The sequence below is a fragment of the Mustelus asterias genome, chromosome 14 (assembly GCF_964213995.1).
Source record: "Mustelus asterias chromosome 14, sMusAst1.hap1.1, whole genome shotgun sequence".
In the NCBI taxonomy this organism is placed as follows: domain Eukaryota; kingdom Metazoa; phylum Chordata; class Chondrichthyes; order Carcharhiniformes; family Triakidae; genus Mustelus; species Mustelus asterias.
The window spans coordinates 17940132-17962835 of NC_135814.1; the positions used below are offsets into that span (position 1 = coordinate 17940132).

The 22704-nt window shown below is 39.7% G+C and overlaps 1 protein-coding gene across 8 annotated transcripts in view; it reads right to left on the reverse strand.

Annotated features, from left to right (window-relative positions):
* Positions 1 to 22704, reverse strand: part of clasp1a (cytoplasmic linker associated protein 1a) — a 250440-nt gene that overhangs the window by 67546 nt on the left and 160190 nt on the right. For all 8 annotated transcript variants that reach the window (XM_078227932.1, XM_078227926.1, XM_078227929.1 and 5 more), the window contains 4 exons: positions 20830 to 20997; positions 4946 to 5049; positions 3689 to 3712; positions 848 to 1092 (listed from right to left, as the gene is read on the reverse strand). In XM_078227932.1, coding sequence (XP_078084058.1) covers positions 848 to 1092; positions 3689 to 3712; positions 4946 to 5049; positions 20830 to 20997 — 541 coding nt within the window. The remainder of the gene's footprint in view (positions 1 to 847; positions 1093 to 3688; positions 3713 to 4945; positions 5050 to 20829; positions 20998 to 22704) is intronic.

A 22704-nucleotide genomic window follows, 5' to 3' on the forward strand; every position in this document is an offset into this window, starting at 1 on the left:
ACAATTACATACAATTTATTTATTGGGAGACAGTGGCATAGTGGCAACGTCATTGACTAGTAATCCAGAGGTCTGGGCTAATGTTCTGGGGACAAGCGTTGAAATACCACCAAGGCTGCTAGTGGAATTTAAGTTAAATTAATAATCTGGATTTGAGTCTCTGTCATGAAGATATGAACAGTAAGAGTTTTAACAACACCAGGTTAAAGTCCAACAGGTTTATTTGGTAGCAAATGCCACATGAAGATATGAAACCATTGTTGATTGTTGTTAAAAAAAAAATCTGGTTTACTAATGCCCTTTAGGGAGTGAAATCCGCCGTCCTTACTTGATCTGGCCTACATGCGACTCCAGAACCACAGCAATGTGGTGGACTCTTAACTGCTCTCTGAAATGGTGGGACAAGCCACTCAGCTCAAGGGCAATTAGGGATGGGCAACAAATGTTGCTCTCTTCAGAGATACCCACATCGCATGGAAGAAAAAAAAATTCAAGAAATTATATTTCAAAGTTTATGGGCAAATTAACTAATCTGATTTTATTCAACAACTCCGTGCCAAATTTTACTTTGATGGATTGAAACACTCACCTAGATTTCCGGATTCTACTAACAGTACTAATCCATTTCAAGTTAAAGAAAACAATAATGCTGACTGGAAAATCCCAAATTTGCATCAGTCTAACCTACACCACCTTGATATTCTGGATAAATAAAAATACTTCCTAAAAATGCAAAGTTATTACAGTGATGGATTCTAACATATCAGGTTATTAAAATAATCAAGTGGTTTAAGAAACTGAGTTGAAAGGATCCTGTGACACGATAGTATCTTTTGCAGAACCTTACCTTAAAGTCCTCTGACTTTTTAATAGATTTTGAAGGCCGACAAGTCCTTCTTTCCTCTCGGACCAATTTGAGCTTGCACAGTGGTTTAGAACCTCAGCCACATCCTCTGTCTGGCGCAAGTAGTGTGGAATGCCTCCATTCCTGGAGCCATAAGACCGCTCTGAACAAGCGCTAGATGCATCGCTGTTTGCATCATCATCAGAGTACATTCCATATGGCTCATATCGCCTTCTGACAGGTTTTTTCTAAAAGGAAAAATAAGCAATGTTTTATTAATCTCCTATACACCTCATACACAAAAGCAAAACATACACTGCATGCTAACTTCTTGCGTTCCTTGTACGAGCACACCCAAGCTCTTTGAACATCCACACAAACAATTTCTCATCTTTCAAAAAAAATTTTTTAAATTCTTTGACCAAAAAGTGATTAACTTCACACTTCATTACATTATATTCCTTTTCATCTTATTAATCTGTCTATATCTCTTTGCAACCTTTCCTTATCCTCTCCACAGCACAGCTTTCCAACTAGCTGCATGTCATCAGCAAACTTAATACATTGCTCGCTGTCTCTTATAATTATTTATAATATAAATTATAAATAATTGAGGACCCAGCACTGATCCTTGTGGCACTCCATTATTCGCTGCCTCCCCAACCTGAAAATGCTCTGTTTCTACCTACTCTCTGCTTCCCATCTATCCATGCTGATATATTACCCCTGGCTCCATGAGTCCTTATCTTATGCCAACTAGCACTGCCAGATGGGCAATGCCCAGCTATGTCCCCAACCACCAGGGGCTTCAATGGCCTCTGAGCCCTCCTGGTGTGGCTATCATGCCTGATCTCCATTAGTGGAGAACGCTAGAGATTCTCACTGGGCTCCCGCTGCACCAGAGGGTCAGAACGAAGGGCCATCCAGACTCGAAACTTTGGCTCTATTCTATCTCCACAGATGCTGTCAGACCTGCTGAGATTTTACCGAATTTTCTGTTTTTGTTACCTATATTTATGCCATTAGTTCATTCAACACAAGAATCTTTCATTTCATTATTTTAACTTCTATTCCGTGATGACCTTATTCGCTGATGTACAATTCTTGTTAAACTCTGTCCCACATCTTTAGATTGTTCTGATGCCTCGACTTGTGTTTGGATTTCTCTTGAACTCGAACCCTCACTCCCTAATTAGTTTGAAGCCTTGTTCACAGACACTGGTCTCAGCCCATTTTAACTGAAGCCCATCCTAACAGAATAGCTCATTCTTCCCTGAGCACTGACACCAGTGCTCCATGAATTGAAATCCTTTCTTCCCACACCAACCACGCATTTACTTTTCTAATCCGCCTGACCCTATGCTAACTTATACATGGCTCAGGTAACACCCAGAGATGATTATCTTTGATATTCCGTGATTTAATTCAGCTCCCCAGTTCAAGTTCTCTTAGCAGAATATCATTCCTGGTTCTATGTCTTTGGTTCTACAGTCACTCGTTGCATTCACCTTATGGTCGTTCGCCTCATCTACATAGGTAGCTAGCACTCCATTAGACAAAGTCAAGGGCTGAAGCTCTTTCAACTCCATGTGGTGAATTCCCATAACTGCCTGACCTCTAGTCACACCCTCCTGTCCCTGACCATTTACCAACACTAAGATTTTGCCTAGCCGAAGGAGTGTGACAACCTTCTGGAAGCCTGCAGGTAACTTTTCCCCTTCCTGATGTCTTACAATGCCTCCAGCTCAATGACTCAGTCAAAGTTCTTTTGTTTTCTTCGTACTACAAAATATAGCGAGTCATAAATTGACCTGCATGAATGCACGTCTTTAAATACTGGTACTTGTTCTGGGAACAGAGTTTTTTTTATATTAAAAAAAATGGATATTTTCCTGCCAGAACCCATTGGGGGCCACTTTAGCCTAACCCACCCAGTGAGCAACCATCCGGAACAGATCCGCTGACCATTTTACACCCTGTCTGGTTTTACTGTCCACTGACTTCAAAAATCAGGCAAGGTATAATAACAGACACCAATTCCATCCTGTTGACTTCCCACCAGATGGGTTAGGTTAGGTTAAAATTAACCCTATGCTTTTTTGACTATTAAATTAATCCATCATTTGCATTAATGCCGTACCTTATTTTAAAAATAATCAATATCATGCTATGAAGCATAAAACAACAGATCTTTAGAGATAATAGAGTGTGGAGTGTGTCTCCTTGTGTTCTCATTAAGGTTATGAACGTTTGTGCTGAAGATTGAAGAGGAGATTACCAATCCAGGGACAGTTTTCTGCTTTGGGTCCAGATCTACTGAAAACCAGCAAAAAGTAGAACAGTAGAAGTTGGAAATCTAAACAAGAGAACAACAAAATGCTGGAAATAAACAGCACCTGTGGAGGGACACAGGCAAAGTGACGATTCATGTGTGCACCCTTCTTCAAAACAGCTTTTAAAGATTCACTTATCTGTTCTGACTAGGCTGCTGTGTTTTTCCAGTATTTTCTGTTTTTGCTTCACCAAGGACTGGGTTGAGATTAGCCAAACTAACTTCCAATTAGACTCCAATTGTCAACAGATGAAAGTTTCACCACCCCAGTTTAATTGTCACGCATCTAATATAGACCTCATGAATACTCCAGTAGCACTGAGGCTTCAATACTCTGTAATATGACAACAAACAACTTTGTAATGAAGCCCAAGACATCCACAACTCTATATGCAATGTACCTCTGATCTGTTATTTGTATGCATTTGCTCTAACATGCTGAAGAAGAATAAAAACAGCAAAGCAACAACAGAATGATTGGTGAAGAAAACAGGATCAAAAAGCACTACTACCTTAGTCCTGGAGTCTCCTAATAGCTGATTGCAGGAAAACAATTTTGAGGGGAAAAAGTACAAAGAATCATGTCAACAGGAGAATAATTGAATATATTCATTGCAGAATGATGAATTAATTAAAGCAAATTAAACAAGACAGCAAAAGCATTTGAAAGATGATTTTGAGATGCTTACTTTCAGAAATGTTTAAATAAATGGGTGCAGGGAAAATATCAAAATCCTGCTAACCATACCAACAAATGACATGAACATGGTAGAGGGTGGCCAACGTTCATCGTGCCTTTGTGCAGGTCAATGATAGAATAATTACCTTTGTTTCTTCTCTGACAAGGTAATCTTGGTACTCCATGAATGTGTATAAATTATAGGACCTGGAGAATCAGAATTCATTCCAAAGCAGTGGCCTAATCGTATCTCTATTTAATGCCATCAACATTAGAAGCTGATGCCAGATACTTTAATTTTGTTTCATTTAAATTGCATGAGGGTGGAGGGGTGGGGAGGGGGGGGGGTCCCCCAACACTTTATAATGTCCCTAGATTCCCCATCAAGATGTGGAGACACAGCGAGGAAGAGAAGGCAAGAGCAAGATCACCACATGGGATAAGGAAAGAGAGCAAGATGAGATTCAGAGGAAAGGATGAGAAGTGAGCAAGGAGGAAGAGAGGGAAGACAGCAAGGTAAGAGTGGAAACAAGAGAAAAGAGAATAGGAATCTAGTTCCTACCACAGCAAGGCAATGCTACAAAAAAAAAAGCAACTGCTAACTCCAAGAACAGCAAGGCATTGACACCCAACATTGGAGTTGTGAAAAAAAAAGAATGTGCAATCTACAGGAATGCTATGTTTAAAAAAAAGGAAAAGTAAATTATTTACACTCGCTTGATGATGTGCTCTACCGCATGAATGAGGGCAAACTTGGGCATGTTACTGGATGGTAGCCATTATATATGGATTTATAATGCCACAAGCGGAAAAGAATCTTAGGAAAGATTGGTTGATGGAGATTGTGGGCCGGTACTGTACCAATATTGTAACAAATGCAAAACTGTCCCAAACAGAAGTCACAAATTCCATCATTCAGCAACATAACACTGTCAAGAAACACAAACCTACGTAACAATAATCTGATAAAAATATTGGAATGATGAACAGTTAAAGAAAACAAACAATAATCGCATTTCAAAAAAGGTAGAGTTTTTTAAGACTAGATTTCTATTTCAGGTTTGCAGTTAACTACTCAATTATTTATTACCAAGGCATCTGCAACTGCAGCCTCCACCTCTGTGCTTGTATTGAGAACCCTCATGGCATTAACTGTGGGCGGCAACCGACCAGCTTGTCCAAGCCCATATCGATCTAATAAAAGTTAAAATATAAAGTTAAAGGGTCATTAAAAAGAAATTTTGTTTCTAACATTGTACCAGCTTGGGCCAACAAGATGATTTGTGACAGATAGCTTTGACTACTCTATTTAAAGTTGCAACACAACACATGCTACCTTAAAATCAGAAATTATTTCTTACCCCACTATCACCCAAACGAGCTTCAGCAATGACACAACTAAAACAGTCATGAAAGTTTGGCCAATGATCCTGGAGAACGTTGAATTTTATTTCTAATAACATATTGGAATCATTTTCAAATAGGAGGAAACAAATATTTGGTTTGAATACATTTGGCGCTAACATTTGTAATATTTGCACCAGGTCATTGAGGGTTTCATTTCAATCCGAGTATGCAAAAAAAAGGATAATTGCTGGACTCACCAGGGTCTGTGTGGGCGAGCTGCTTAAAAATAAATTTAACATAAAGGCTTGGATGAAGGCCAGTGCTCTATGCTGGGTCAGAAAATAGTAATATGTAAATTAATATATTTATTAGTGTAACAAGTTGGCTTACATTAACACTGCAATGAAGTTACTTAGAAAATCCCCTAGTTGTCACACACTGGCACCTATTCGGGTGCACTGAGGGAGAATTTAGCATGGCCAATGCACCTAATCAGCACGTTTTTTGGACTGTGGGGGGAAACCGGAGCACCCAGAAGAAATCCACGCAGACATGGGGAGAACATGCAGACTGTGCACAGACAGTGATTCCCAAGCTGGGAATCGAACCGGGGTCCCTGGTGCTGTGAGGCAGCACTGCCATTGTGCCACCCTGTATTTGTAGAAAGTAATTGTTTTAATTGTTGTGAACTGTACATTTAACTACATCCTCATAAACTCTATGAGACTGAACATGTCTTTTTCTATAAAGTTATCCCGTTAAGTCAAATTATGCCTTGATTCACCCAGGGCTGGAAGTGAACTTGGGTCCCTGGCACTGAGAGGCAGCAATGCTAACCATTATGCCACTGTTTCAAATGACAGGGGATTGAGCAACAATAGACAAGTTGAAAACACAGAAGAAATTTGTTGTCTATATATCAATAGCATGTATCTGTGCAACACCATTGAGGACATTTGGATCTTTCATAGAATTCTACAGTGCAAAAGGAGGCCATTCGGCCCATCGAGTCTGCACCGACCACAATCCCACCCAGGCCCTATCTCCATAACCCCATGTTTTTACTCTAGCTAGTGCCCCTGACACCAAGGGGCAATTTAGCATGGCCAATCCACCTAACCTGCACATCTTTGGACTGTGGGAGGAAACCGGAGCACCCAGAGGAAACCCATGCAGACACGGGGAGAATGTGCAAACTCCACACAGACAGTGACCCAAGCCGGGAATTGAACCTGGGTCCCTGGCACTGTAGGGCAGCAGTGCTAACCCCTGTGCCACCATGCTTTCGACATTTTCAATGTTTTTGCTTAAAGAAACCAAAACTCAAAATACATCTTTAAATGCTAATTACACTGCTTGAGCGTCAGGAAAAGTGGGCTGATCGCGAATCATCAAACTTGATTTTTAAAATTTGAGCTGAACCTGGTCTATGATCAACTGACATGTATTGAAGAAACCTTTTATTGCAGAAGGCCCAATCCTTTCATGCAGACAGATGGGCAGGATAGCTCCAGGATTGGAGTGTAGTGTAGGCATCAAATTCAGTAGCCGTGACCATGAGCGGCATCACTGGCATTAATCAATTACCTGCATGCGTGCATTTAATAGAATAAATTAAAATAAAAGTTGGGTGGATTCCAACAGCAATACTGCTCAACAAATACACGTTCAGAAATATTGATATTGGAAGCCATTCAAGTATTTGAGCCCTTAGAAGAGTGACTGCTGCTCATCACTTAACTCTATTGGAATATCCAGCGTCAAATCACCTCTTGTGCATGGCAGAGGTTGAAAAATGCACCACCGTGTGCAAATTAGGGGCACTCGAGCTTGGATGGTGTGGGGAGGTGGGGAAAGAGAGAAGGGCAGAAAAAAAGACGGCACTTATTGGCCGCTGAGGGTAGTGTCCCACTCAATTGTCTGTGCAAATTCAGGACGTTAACAAAAGCCAGGTTACATTGAGAATGTGTTACAAAAGTTGCACATAATCACCGTCAGCACTGCAATCTTGTTATATTTAGCATTATAGCAAGGGAGAGTATTTTTCCATTAATTTATTCCATAATAGGGTGGACCTGCATTTAATACAATTCTGTCTTATTTTGCTACAGAAAGTATTCTAGAGCATGGGTTTTATTTACTTTAAAAGGAAAAATCAACTGATATCTGCAAAATTTTTTATTTTGCAGTTGAATGTCATGATCAAGTTGACAACATGTTACATGTGATGCAGCATAATTCAAGTCTATAATCCAGACAAGAGAGGAATTAGTACAAACATGGATGAAAAATGGGGGCAGTGGAGAATGGAGGTGATAGAAGTAAAAAGAATAATTATACATGGCTCTCAGGACAATCCAGATTTGATGGTTCAATTAGCTTTCACACACCAGATGATCCCAGTTTTTAAAGTACACCAATTATTACTGGTTTAATGAGCACTTAGCCGTTAACTATTTCAAGGAAATTATGAATTTTGAGATAGATTTTCAACTTGCCGTCCAGGCATTAAATTGGTTTTATGGATTACAGAAACCACACATTTCTCATATCCAGTTTTACACCAGTAAGAAGTTGAAAATTTACCACATGAAGCTGTGCATTGACACATTTGCAATGAACTGGATATTAAACCTGTGCTGTCCAATAAGCTTAGAAACTAACTGCTAAATTAACCAAAAAGCGTTCATGGTTGAAATGATTGGTATTAATGTATAAAGGGTAGAAAACCTGTTGTTAGTAATTTTTCAGGACATCAACATGACTAAATGCAAATGAATTAGAAAAAACATTTTTCTAATCTATCTTAATAATCAACCTATTGTCAATTTCACAATTACAATAAAGCCATACTTCCACTTTGCAATTATGACAAAATGGGCTTGTTGATGGCAGCTGCTTCACAGTACGTAATAAATATTTTATACAGTCTGTGACCCAACTCACATCCTCGATTTCAACAACTGATATCTGCCTGAAAATTAAAACAATCAATCCTTCCAAGGATAAAAATAAAGACAGTTGTGGCATAAAGTAACATAAATTAGTCATGACTACCACAGAGTACAATATGAAATGCCATATTTCACCAGAAAATATTAATGGTGGAACTGAAAGAATGAAAACTGTGCACACTATGACAAAAAAAGCTCCATGAAGTCTACAATTTGGCAACCATAATTGTCATCTTTCCCACAGAGCACAAGCACTTTTCTTTGGTTCACACTCCACTCAAAACCATATTGGATGATCATAACTTAGATGTTTGTGTGCCTATAAAGATTACAATACCTTTGCTCCAAGTTTTTTTTCTTTACAGTTTTGTAAAAACAACAATTATGATTGCTCCTTTTATGTATGCAACGTAAAATGACCATTTGAAAAAAAGAATCGCCTGCAGTTAGAAAACCCCAACGACAAATGGGAAGAGGAAAAAAAAAAATGGGGAAATTAGAACAAGCATGCAAACAGCACTTGTTCACCTGGCTGCCCAATAGAATCAGCAGTGGAGAGTGCGCTGGTAGACCTTGAGTGTCGACGAGAAGCTGGAAGCAAATGAAGGGGGAACACCCTGAGTTAACACATTTCCACATATCACTTTCAGCTACACAGGTGCCAATGCTATTTGGCAGTGAGAAAAAAATTCAAGCCTTTTAAAAAAAATACAAATCCAACCAAGGCGCTTCAGGCTGCTTTCAATAGAGAAAAATATTTTGAGTTAAATAAATTTGAAACTTTTTCCTTTTAGACCACGAATACTTAACAGATATATAGTGTGAACCATGCCCTCAGGAAATAAATTGTTCTCAATTAAGATGACATTTTAAAAGTAATTAAATGTCTTTCATGCCTTTGCTTTGCCAAAAGCAACATACTCTTTGATGGAATGAAGTTAAAAGGTTTGTTGCAAATTTAGCTCATGGTGCATTATGAAGCTGGATACCAAACACATTCAATGAAGTAGAACAATGCTGCGTGCAGATGATGCTTGCACTTCAAAGGGCATATATACGTTCCAAGTGGAGTGAAATTAGTTCATTCATACACAGTTCAAACTTAGTTCCATTTGTTTTGAAAGAAAATCAATGCCACATACAGAAAAAGAACTCTAAAGTAACAGTAATTGAAGTTACGTACATGTCACAAGGGCTTTAACCCATTTATAGCCAGGAATTTTTCCTACTTGTAAAAGAATGTATACTTGGAATAAATTGTTGAGATTTAAAAAGAAAAATAAATGACAACAAAATTTGAAGATGGATAAATTCCTGAAATTTCAAAAGGAAACAGCATTACATTTACATGTATGATTTAAATTCAGGGGACCAAAATAGAATTGGTAATCAGATCTACTTGTACATCTCACCAAAAAAACTGATCCAAAAAAATAAAAACACAGCCACGTGACTTTTTTAAATGTTCAATTGCAAAGTGCAGGTTAAACTCCTTTTCATTGTCATGTTCTTTCAGAATTTTGAATCTTTCATGCAGGCTTTATTTCACATTATTCTAAAGCAGTATTTTTCCTGATTTCTTACTTAACACAATGCAAGAGCACCCGATATTACATTAATCACTTTTACAATTGACTTTATTGGGATGTTCATTCATGCATGAGTCTCATACAGCTGTCAACAACTCTGGTGTAAACTTGCCAAATTCACCAAGACCAACCATCTGAAAGATCTGGCAATGAAAGAAAACAGTACTTACCAGGGTTTGGCTTTAACCAATCCAGCAAGTCCATTCTAAAGTTTAACTGCTAACAATAAGGCCAGTGTCATAACCAACTTCACAGCCCCCTTCCCCCAACAAGTCACCAAGGCCAATACTATGTAAATGCAAATCAAATCAAAACAGTTCAAAGCTACGTGGAAATTTGGAGCAGTCTGCTGTTGAGGAGAATGTTAAATTTCTCACATTATTACAAGATCCTCATGATCAATAACAAGACTCAGTTAGGCCCTGCAAGTCATTTCTGAAATTTATCAACATAGCTTATAATTTATCAGAGTGCTATATAGAATCGCAGAACCCTACAGTGTAGGAGGCCATTCAGCCCATCGAGTTTGTATCGACTTTTCAACAAGAGCATCCCATCCAGACCCTGTTCCCGTAACCCCAAGTATTTACCCCATTAATCCCCCTAATTTACGCATCTTGGGACACAAAGGGGCAGTTTAACATGTCCAATCCGCCTAACCTGCACATCTTTGGACTGTGGGAGAAAACCCATGCAGACACGGGGAGAATATGCAAACTCCACACAGTCACCCAAGGCTGGAATTGCTGTGAGGCACCAGTGCTAATCACTGGGAAACTACCAACAGATTCAAGAACAGCTTCTTCCCTGCTGCCATCAGACTTTTGAGTGGACCTACATATAGTAAGCTGATCTTTCTCCAGAACCTAGCTGTGACTGTAACACTATATTCTGCACTGTGTCCTTTCCTTAACTGTTTTACTCCTGGTCTTAAGTTGTTAATGAAGCAACTGAAAACGGTTAAGCCAACGACACTACCCTGAAGAACCCCTGCAGTGACATCTGAGGCTGTGACAGCTGTAAACATAGGTATGATTCCCTTTGACCTCCACTGAATTCCATTGTTTTTGTTCTATTAGATCACCTTGATGCCATATTTGATCAATTGCTATGCTGATGCCAATGCCAGCTTCTCTCTCATTTCCTCTGGCGTACAGCTCTTGCCTCCATGTTTGGATCAAACCTGCAATGAGATATGAAGCCAAGTAGTTCTGAACTGAGCAACTAGATATGAATGACACTGCTTCATGGCATTACTGATGATTCCCGCTTCAACTTTAAATAACGATTGATAGCCAACTGACAGAACAGTTATTGAAAGGATTTGTGTTGCTTTCTTTAGAATAAGACATGGGAAATCTTCCACGTTGGTAAGTAAATGCTGTTTTGGAACATCTTGACCAGCTCTACGGTTTAGGTCTTCAAGAATTTCACTAAAGTATTGTCAGAGTCCATAGCCTTTGTTGTGTTCAGTCAATTATTGTCAAGTGATGAGAAGAGAATTGGCCGGGCTCTTTAAATTTAAATTTGTACTTTGCCATGGTGATATTTCAATTTCTAGGTTGCTGGTCCTGTACTACAAGCAAAAGGCTCACAAAATGTTTAAATGTTAATTTCACAGTCAGGTAAAACATAAAGGTGTGATCTTCTACAATTTTCATACAGAGAGAAGTATAGGCCATTTGGCCCGACCAGTTCAGGTTGCAATGTACCCACGTGCATTAGCAGGTTGTAATCACATTTACTCAATGCATTTCCGTATCCCTTCAACTCCTTTTCCTTTATTCACCTATGCAATTTAATCTTTGATGTTGACATCATTTATGCTGCAACCACTAACCCAAGAACTGAATGTCACAAACAGCCTCATAACTTTCTGAAGTTTCTCCTGCCCTATGCTTTAAATCTTGCATTTAATCTTGTATGTATGGCTGCTAAGTTCTTGACACCCAAGAACTGTCTGCTTCTGTCTACTTTGTCCCAGCTCATCCGAATTTTATTATTTCGGTTGTTTCATCCCATTAGCTGCATTGTCATATTAAAATCCCCTGAGCCAACTGAGCTTTTAAATGTGCTGTCTTGCAACATTGAGTTCAGACATGCTGTTGACTTTTACAGCCATATGTCCCTTGAAAATGCAATGTTACATTCTTGATGCTTACAGCTATGCATCTGACAAGTTTATGCATGTATAATATATATAGGACAGTATGCATATATAATAAACTTCAAAAGATTATGGCTTATGGTTCTTTGGAAAGTATATTTACACATTCAAACCTGGCTTTTGCTAAATGCATTAACCCTGACGTCTGCAATTAGTGTTCATTACCATTATAAATTGTACAAATCCTGATCTCTTACACATGTATCAAACATTGAATCTCCAATGCTTGTTGTGCCACAATCTTTTCAGATGAGAGGATTGTCAGATCATTGCCACTATGCTACTGACTCCTGATTAATCCTCATATGTAAAAACAAAAATCACACAAAATAGTTTTTATTCCAAAGCAAACTTGCCAAATTGTCTAGTGTCTGAACTGCAAGAAACAGAACCGGTAGTTATAACATGTATAAAAGCAAATTACTCCGGATGCTGGAATCTGAAACCAAAAGAGAAAAACGCTGGAAAATCTCAGCGGGTCTCACAGATCTGTAAGGAGAGAAAAGAGCTGGCGTTTCAAGTCCAGATGACCCTTTATAATATGTATCCTCCTGCTTTGTTTACTGTAGCAATTAGCAAAACATGTAGATATGCAAACATAAAATCAATGTGATGTTACACTTAATAATGCATCTCCACTAACCAGGCTTAAAAGATATTTAATCCTGTTTATTCCACCAACTTGATCTTCAGAAATATTGTGTGATTACAAAGTTAAGTTCAGATAAGGAAGGCTGTTTGCTCCATACTTCGACATAAAAATCGTTGGATCACTTCAGAATTTTTTTTAGATGACTCCAGTAACTTAAGACAGCAATATTTAAGAGGTGCGATTTCTCTATCTAGCTCATCCCTTCCCAGAAATCTATAGCACCTCGATCAAAGCAGCTAACTGCCTCTTGAATGGTGGTGTTTTTTGCTGTTACTACCCCATCTTGAAGACTGTTCCAGGTATTTTTTTTTATTCTTTCATGGTACATGTGTCACTGGCAAGACCGCCTTTTACTGCCATTCTCCAACTGCCCTTGAACGGAGTAGCCTGCTCAGAGAGACATTAAAAATGTTGTGGGTCTGGAGTCACATGTAGGCCAGGCAGGATTAGAGTGGCAGATTTCCTTCCCTAAAGGGCATTAGTGAATCAATTGGGTTTTTACGACAATTGATGATATTGTGACTAGCTTTCAATTCCAGATTTGATAATTAACTGAATTTAAATTCCACCAGCTGCTGTGGTGTAATTTGAACCATTGTCTCCAGCATTGGGCCTCTGGATTGCTAGCCCAGTGACATTACCATTATGCCACTGACTCCTGAATAACCATGTCCTGCATGAATAAGTACGTATTGATGTTATCCCCAATTTTCCTTTCATTACTTCACATTAATGTGCTTTTTTAAAAAAGGAAGAGTTTATATCTATGCCCATGGTGCTATTGAAGTTAAACTTGGGTCATGGTTTAATTTGATATTGGACCCTTGGATTTAGGTTTACTATTCCAATTTACATAACCTTTTTAAGGTTTGACTCTCCTTTCCCCAACTTTCAAAGCTGAAGAATCTGAGTTATTCTAGTTTTTCTTCATAACTCAATCAATCGACATGAAGGATCAATATCATGGCATGACTCTGTACAGCCTCAAGGACTTATGACATTTGCATTACATTTTAGTGACAGGAATCCAGAGTCGAGAACAAAGACATGATGAATGCTCAGACTACTATCACTTACAGCCCTCTTTTGGTGTCTTCCTTAACTATCTTTTACACAATTTCACTGAATAATCATAACTCCGTATTTTCCTTCAAATTAGCTTCCCTCTTTAGAATTGAGAGTTTTGAATGTTTAGAATTCTAGAGAGCAGAATGTGTAATGATGAACATGAACTGGTTACTCGGGACAATGTATAAAATGCTGGTGAGTGGAGCATATAAACTAAGAGGCACAAGGTTATAAACATCTGTCCTGTTCAAAATTGCATCAGCACTAACTATGAAGACAGTGGGCCCAATTTTACTATCAAGTCACGCCGTCTTCGGCACGAAAACTTGGTAAAGTTGGGCATGAGGCGAATAGCACGATCCGTGCCCTTTCCCCCTTTACCAATGGCTGAAAATGGCCACTGTCCGGACCGTGCCCTGAACAGGCGTGAAGTCAATTTAAAAGCATTTGCATGTCCAGATTCAGCGCGATGCAGACATGGTCCACAAAGGTCCAATTCGGGTGCTCCAGCTTCTGAGGAGGTAAGTTTAGAGCTTCCGGTGGCTCTCTGACTCAGATCGGTGGTTTCGGGGTGGGGGGGGATGCGAGTCAGGTGACTCTCTTGGGGGTGGGGGGGGCTGTCAGATGGCTCTGTGGTTGGATGGGGAGGGAGGGAGGGAGGCATGTCAGATGGCTCCCTGTTTTTGTGGGGGGGGGGGGGGGGGCGGGGGCGGGGGGAGAATGTGTCAGACGGTTCTCTGGTGCGGGGCAGGGGAGGGTGGTCCACTGCCACTCTGCGTGTGATCGATGGTTGGGGAAGGGGGGAGATAAGGGGGTCAGTTATGTTGTGGGGGTGGGACAATTCTGCAGGGGCCAGGGGGAGGCATTATCCAGCCCGGGAGTGATGTGGCAGGGGAGAGCTTTTCCATTTTATTTGACTGCGCATGCACAGTTGAAGGCTCCGATCAGAACTGCAGTGTTTCAGCCGCTTTAAGCCTCACCCACAGGCTTCTGCAGCACGATTCAGAATCGCTGATTTTGTTTTTCAGGCAGAGTGCGTATGGGGGCACCGGAGAACGGGTCTAAAAGTCGGATCTGAAACACTCCCAGATTCAAGTCTGCCCAGCATTTAGAATTAAAATGGTAACCCCAGGTTACTGTGGGAGGCGAGGGAGGAGATTGCGGAGCCTTTGGCGATGATCTTTGCATCGTCGATGGAGACGGGAGAGGTTCCGGAGGATTGGAGGATTGCAGATGTGGTCCCTATATTCAAGAAAGGGAACAGGGACAGCCCGGGAAATTACCGACCGGTGAGTCTAACCTCAGTGGTTGTTAAGTTGATGGAGAGGATCCTGAGAGACAGGATTTATGATCATCTAGAGAAGTTTAGTATGAGCAAAAGTAGTCAGCACGGCTTTGTCAAGGGCAGGTCGTGCCTTACGAGCCTGGTTGAGTTCTTTGAAAATGTGACCAAACACATTGACGAAGGAAGAGCGGTGGATGTGGTCTATATGGACTTCAGCAAGGCGTTCGATAAGGTCCCCCATGCAAGACTTCTTGAGAAAGTGAGAGGGCATGGGATCCAAGGGGCTGTTGCCTTGTGGATCCAGAACTGGCTTGCCTGCAGAAGGCAGAGAGTGGCTGTGGAGGGGTCTTTCTCTGCATGGAGGACAGTGACCAGTGGAGTGCCCCAGGGATCTGTTCTGGGACCCTTGCTGTTTGTCATTTTCATAAATGACCTGGATGAGGAAGTGGAGGGATGGGTTGGTAAGTTTGCTGACGACACCAAGGTAGGTGGTGTTGTGGATAGTTTGGAGGGATGTCAGAAGTTGCAGCGAGACATAGATAGAATGCAAGACTGGGCGGAGAAGTGGCAGATGGACTTCAACCCGGATAAGTGTGTGGTGATCCATTTTGGCAGATCCAATGGGATGAAGCAGCAGTATAATATGAAGGGTACCATTCTTAGCAGTGTAGAGGATCAGAAGGACCTTGGGGTCCGGTCCATAGGACTCTTAAATCGGCCTCGCAGGTGGAGGATGCGGTCAAGAAGGCGTACAGCGTACTGGCCTTCATTAATCGAGGGATTGAGTTTAGGAGTCGGGAGATAATGCTGCAGCTTTATAGGACCCTGGTTAGACCCCACTTGGAGTACTGCGCGCAGTTCTGGTCACCTCATTACAGGAAGGATGTTGAAGCCATTGAAAGGGTGCAGAGGAGATTTACAAGGATGTTGCCTGGATTGGGGGGCATGCCTTATGAGGATAGGTTGAGGGAGCTTGGTCTCTTCTCCCTGGAGAGACGAAGGATGAGAGGTGACCTGATAGAGGTTTACAAGATGTTGAGAGGTCTGGATAGGGTAGACTCTCAGAGGCTATTTCCAAGGGCTGAAATGGTTGCTACGAGAGGACACAGGTTTAAGGTGCTGGGGGGTAGGTACAGAGGAGATGTCAGGGGTAAGTTTTTCACTCAGAGGGTGGTGGGTGAGTGGAATCGGCTGACGTCGGTGGTGGTGGAGGCAAACTCGTTGGGGTCTTTTAAGAGACTTCTGGATGAGTACATGGGATTTAATGGGATTGAGGGCTATAGATAGGCCTAGAGGTGGGGATGTGATCGGCGCAACTTGTGGGCCGAAGGGCCTGTTTGTGCTGTGGCTTTCTATGTTCTATATGTTAAAATCGGGTCTAGTGTGTTCAATTCCTTGAACTTTGATTGAAGTGTTCTCTCTTCCAGGGCGACGTTTTACTTTGCTTCTTTATTTAATCCTGTAATTTCCAATTCCACACAAAACTGGGCTTTTCCAATCGACTTCAATAAACCAGGTTTAACAGGTGCCAGGAGGCAAAGATCTTACACTCTCAGATATCCTCCTGATTAATTTCTAAAATTAATACTTGACAAAGGTTTTAAAAAGGCTGAAGCAATGTTCACCTGTGACCCTGAACAAAAGGAGCTTTTTAGCAGCAGCAGAGAAGCTGACAATTCGTTATCTCTGAAGAGACACTAATGGTTCTGTGGGCTGCAGAGAGAAAATTCAATGGGATTCATACAAAGACCATCTGCATTTCATAAATCAGACCTGACCACCAAAGTCTACTAGTCTGCTAGGGCAAAGGATGCTGCAACCTCCTTTCAAATTCTTAGTGGTTGGAACATTGCCAATCTCAGGAACCCAAACAAAGGAATATAGACCCTTTGTCAAAGGCAAAATGGAGAGATGGAGTCTTGTGATATGATTGGATCACATCAAAACTGAGTTGAAAAATACACCACTGCTTATAAAGGGTGAAATAAAAATTAAAACAACTTTTTTTTTCGTTTGCAGACAGGTGGCGAGGAGAAATCAGGGTTGTTTAAACTCCTTCCTATCCGTAACACAGGTAAAGATATACAATCATTTACACCTCAATAAAATTAAAATGTGCACAGATCCCGGAGAAGCACCAAAATAAGGAAATGTCTAATTTGCCCTCCCTGCAATGAACTGTATGGTAGACAAAGATAACTTTAACTTTACCATATCCTTTTTATGTAACATTAATAAACTAAAATTGCTAGCTGCTATTCTCAATCACTACCTGGACACAATGCCCGTCAAGTCTGTGTTAAATTCAGGACTTCTCAATCAGAACAGTAAAGCAAAATGACTGACAGCAAAACTATACGATTACTTTTCATACTGATGGCCTTGGTATGCTTTGAAAAAGAAAAATGGGTAATTTCCACCCTTTCCAATATGTTACACGATAGGATTTATTTGATGATTTGCAGACAGCTTCATGTGATCAACAGAAGACCAAATTATAATTCAATTGTAACAGATATTAACATCTGAAGCAATATGCAAGCACAAGCTCACTTTCACAAGATATTTCCAAAGCCTTAGAAATGGAACTGACAAACCGTAATTATCTATAAACTGAATTACTGGGGTCTGAGGTGTTGAGAAGTAGCAAAAAATATTCACTCAACTATGCAGCAATAAACTCCAGTTATGTTGGCAGAAGCAACACTATTACGGCTTGCTTACCAGCAGAGGGAGCAGCATGCAAAAGGACAGGGAATAAATAGAAGGGGCAAAATTGAAAGAAAATATAAAGAACAAAAAAATCCCCAGGCAAAAAAAAAGCAAGATCCATTGCCTCCAGGCAGTAACCTCAATAGGTCAAAAGGCAAGGCAAAGCTAGCCAGAATGGCTCTTATGCCTGTCAGTACTCACCAAGTGGCGCAAAGCCCCTAACAGGGCTTGTATCGCGACTGCTCTCACGGCTCGTATCGCGGCTGCATCCCTGACTCATGCTTGGTCGAGGGATACGGCTACTCCGTGCTAGCATAAGTTGAGAAGAGTGGGAAAGTTGTGAAGTTCATTGCGGCAGTATAATAAATTAAAGATTCCACAATATTCGTACCGTTAGCATCAAACTAGAGGTGATTTTTTTTAAAAACACAAACAAACGTACATATCAAACTGTATAAAAGGATCAGTTTAGAAGAAAACAATAATGAAATATTATAGTTTTACTTCAATTTAAGAAAGACATTTTGGTGGCAGAAACATAGGAAATAGGAGCAGGAGTAAACCATTCAGCCTCTGTTCCGCCTTTCAACTATTTCATGGCTGATCTTCTAATGTTGACATGCTTTCTAATATTTCTGCTGTATCTACAAAGCTTTATCATTATTTATTTATAGATTATCTTAGTAAGCCAGTTAAATTACAATACTTCAAAAATTCACAGAAATCCCTGAAGCAAGTTCTAAAGATAATCAAGGAAAATGAAGCAGCACTGTGAAGTGGCAGAAAACAAGTTTCCAACCAAGGTTATACAACATAGGGAGGTACTAAACTGATCAGCTGCCTTCATGCAAGGACAGGAGAAGAAACAACAAAATAAATATAAATCAAGTACTGTTCTGTTAAAGTTAAGGTTTATTTATTTGTCACAAGTAGACTTACATTAACATCGCAATGAAGTTACTGTGAAAATCCCCTAATCGCCACATTCCGGCGCCCGTTCAGGTAGACTGAGGGAGAATTTAGCATGGCCAGTGCACTTAATCAGCACGTCTTTCGGACTGTGGGAGCACCCAGAGGAAACCCACACAGACACAGGGAGAACATGCAGACACCACACAGACAGTGACCCAAGCTGGGAATTGAACACCGGTCTCTGGAGCTCTGCGGCTAACCACTGTGCCACCGTGCTGCCCATGTTTGGGGGTGTGCCAGGTGGGATAGGGTCAGTGATTTCAGATTTTGGAGGACCAAACATACAACAATTGGTCGGACAAGACGACAATTTGCATCCTCTCAGCTGCAAGGGTGAATGTGCTGAAGATAGAAAATGAAAGAAGTGAGAAACCTCTAAGCTTTTGTTTTCAATGGATAGTAAAGTGTCACCGGCCAAAATAAATCACCCAACATACCAGCTCTGAAAATAAACCAGAAAACGTCTCAAAACGACATGGTTCTTCCAAGAGTGATCTTTTGTCACTAATTTGGATACAGTTGGCTTACTTAAACACTAAAATCAGTATTCCAATCACAAAGGAAACACATCCAGGAGCACCAAGATTCAAACCCCATGCTAGGTAAGCCAACATAGAATGGGCAAGAATTGTGGTGCTATCATCAGTCTTAGTAATAATAGTAAACTGCCAGGACTCCCATTCCAGATTGCGAGGCCACAGATATAGGTAGTAAGCATGCACAAGCTAATTCGTGTGGTTGCCTGTGACACTGCAATTATATAACCCAACAACTTTATCAATGTACACATTCTAAATATTTTGGAATGGTACAGGAGAGTTGCTAACACCAGTGGAACAATTCCCCAGTGTGAATTAGAACTTTTTTCAAAGGGGACAAAAGAAAATTCAGCTAAAAATATGAAAAAAAATGATTAAAGTAACTAATTTGCACATAGCACTAACTATATAACACAATTGTTGCATTTCCTTAAAATCCCTTGGTTTAAGTAAATTTAGATATTAGAAAAATAGATTTTTAAAGTTAGTTTCCATTTCCAAACATGCCGACTTGTACACAGAAAATCAAATGAAATTATGTAAATTTGGGAACATTGTAAGAATTATTTCATATCATACATTTTTAATACCAGACTACAGAATGACCACCTTTAATTTATTGATTACGTGTTGATGGAGGCAAACTACCAATACTGATGAATCTATGAACATGTGACTACAGTTTTGCTATAATGACCATTTTTGCATTGATGAGAAGGGAAGGAAGACTTCACTTGAAGGTTAATCAATAAAAAACCTAGTTACAGTGCTTCTTAAAAAGGACGAAAAAGTCCGACTGTAATCTTGCCTCATTTTCTAGACATTTTAACGAGAAATCAGCATTGTGTCATTTTTTTCCTATATATTTCAGCTTGTGTGCAAAATCTGTTAAATATATTAGATTCAACACAACTTTAATGTATCCAGATGCTAAATCAGAAACAATATTTCATAACTGGCACAGAGAGAAAGCAAGGAAAAAGCATAAAGATGCGCAACATTTCAATTGTTGGTATTTAAGTATGTTTCAATTGTTACATTGGTCTCTGCAGCAGTTTTGACAACGTTGAATTTACAGTGTAATTGTTCTTATATAAAGCAGAATGTTGCATGATTTACAGAATAATTGCAACCAATTACATGCGTTATACAAATGGCTGGAAGAGACTCAGTCAAATATGTAAACTGAACTCTACATAGGAGACCCTGTTGGCATTGGTCAAAAGTAAAAATAAATTTCGATACTTATTTTTTGCCTTAAAGATTTTTATTTGCTTATACATTTTAGATGCTTACACACCCACAATAGTCAATTTGTGGTGCTGCACATAAGGATTCAAGACCAAGTATAGTCTTCAGGTTAAGCAGGGTGGGGAATAATCAGAATGCACAAATATAATTCAGTCCCCAGTTTAAAGTCACGCATTGTTCTTTCATTATAAATTCCTACGTCAGTATTAATTGGGAAAATTGTCTGTATAAACTTGTTATGCAGTAATTATGACTTCCTGCCTATGATGGTGCTACAGTACTTTCACGGGGAGGGGACACGAAGGAGAAGAGTGTAATTACAACATGTCATTTTTATTCCTGTACTGACAGCAGTATATCTTCCAGACATAAATAAGCAACAAGTTCATTTTGGAAGGCACATAATAAACATCTGTGGTCTGGATAATTAAGTCTTACCCAAGCCCAATCTGTTGGGGCTGGCTTCCCTACTGCACCCCTGACTGCGAGGGATTTTGCTGCGTTTCTCGGATGCTTGAGGTACCACAGACACTCTCTGAGGCCCACCGCTCATGCCGGAATATGTGCTACCAAGGAGTTTTCCAGGTGAACTGGATCTGCTTCCAGCTGCAAGAATAAGCAACAAGAGAGAGTTAAAAATATAACATTTATAAATGAAAAACTAAGTTGTAGTGTGACAGGTGTTTGAGGCCATTATTAGGAATCAAAATGAAAGCAGTTAAATAATTCATTATTCTGGAATAAATAGAACTGATAGCTCATAAAATTAGCTTTTTAAAAATATTAAACTGGTAAAATTTGCATATTATCCAGTATTACTGAGAAACCTGTAAAACACTGCATTGTGCTGATGACTTGTACGATTAAATGTTGACATGTCTATAGATTCACTATCATCGGGATAGCGGCACAATTTGAGTATAATAAGCTTACTGAAAATAAAATTACAAAATCATAATGAATATTCAATTTCTGAATTGAATACCTTCAGTGCTTAGCCATTGCACACATTTAAAACGTTAAAAGTACTGTGGTTCCAAATCTCAAGAAAAGAAAAAGAAAAAGTACAACTGTGGTTTACAGGGGCGAAAAAAAAATCAATGGCCGGAATCCTCCGGCAGTTCATACCCTGCCACCGCGGATGGAGAATTTAGCGCTCAGCCAAATCTCCATTCACTGCAGCGGGACCAGAGAATCCCGCTGGCGTGAATGACCGGAGAATTCCGCCCATTGGCTTTGCAAGGAAATATTGCACATGTTAATATGACCCGGTTACGGTAAGTATTTATTTTTCAGCAGATTAATTTGCTCTCATAGGTGAAGAAAAACCTTACCGCCTGCAGGATTAGCTGATCTGGATCCTGTGCATGGAAGCAGGTAAAAGGGATAGGTGCAAGTTCAATGGAAGGAACAACAAAATGCAAAGACTACAAGAATTGTCATGGTCATCATTTTGGGCTAAGTTTTTAAAAGGTGTTTGAAAACATTTAGGCGTTGTTAGAGATAACATTTTAGGTTTTTTTCAGTGTTAACTGCAATATTGTTTCATCAACACGTCTGTACAAATACTGACATAGAAAAGTAGAAGCAAGATTGCCGCACTTGTTGAGCAGTCAATCAGAAAATGAATTACCATATTAAGTCATGCATTAGAATTCACATTTAACTTTTACTTATTTATTTCTCTCTATACATTTTGTAATGTCACCTCACTGATTCAGTTTACCATGATTGAGGTTAAATGTATCTTATCTTTTTGCATTTGTGTGTTGAAATTAGCTGTTTGCATGCACAAAGCAACCAATTAAGTGTTATGTCTAGCTTCTATTTGATATTTGCTTAACACCTTTTTTTAAAAAGATGTAGCTGGAAATGAGAATTCCAGATACACAAATATATTTGAAGAAATAAATTGAAAAACATTAATGTAAACATCCTGGAGGACAAAAAAAATCTGTTGATAGCAGCAACAACACGCAAAGTTTAATTACAAATGTACGGCATACTTCCATTCCTGTCTGCTTCTCTGAAATCATAAAAATAAATAGCTGGAAAGTGAAAATTTCCTTAAAAGCTTTGGAAAGCAACATATTGTGGGCAAATAGGTGGTTCATGAAATTGGAATATTAATATGCACCATCAGAAAGTCAGAGAACAGATTCAATCCCAACTCTAAAACTGCTAATCTGTGTACATTAAAGAGGGAGGAATCAAAGAGATAAATAGTTTCTCAGACAAAAAGAGAATCAGCGAGGAAACCTTTGTTGGGCCACTGCTAACGGACTGTAAGGCTTACAATAAGGGAGTCATGAA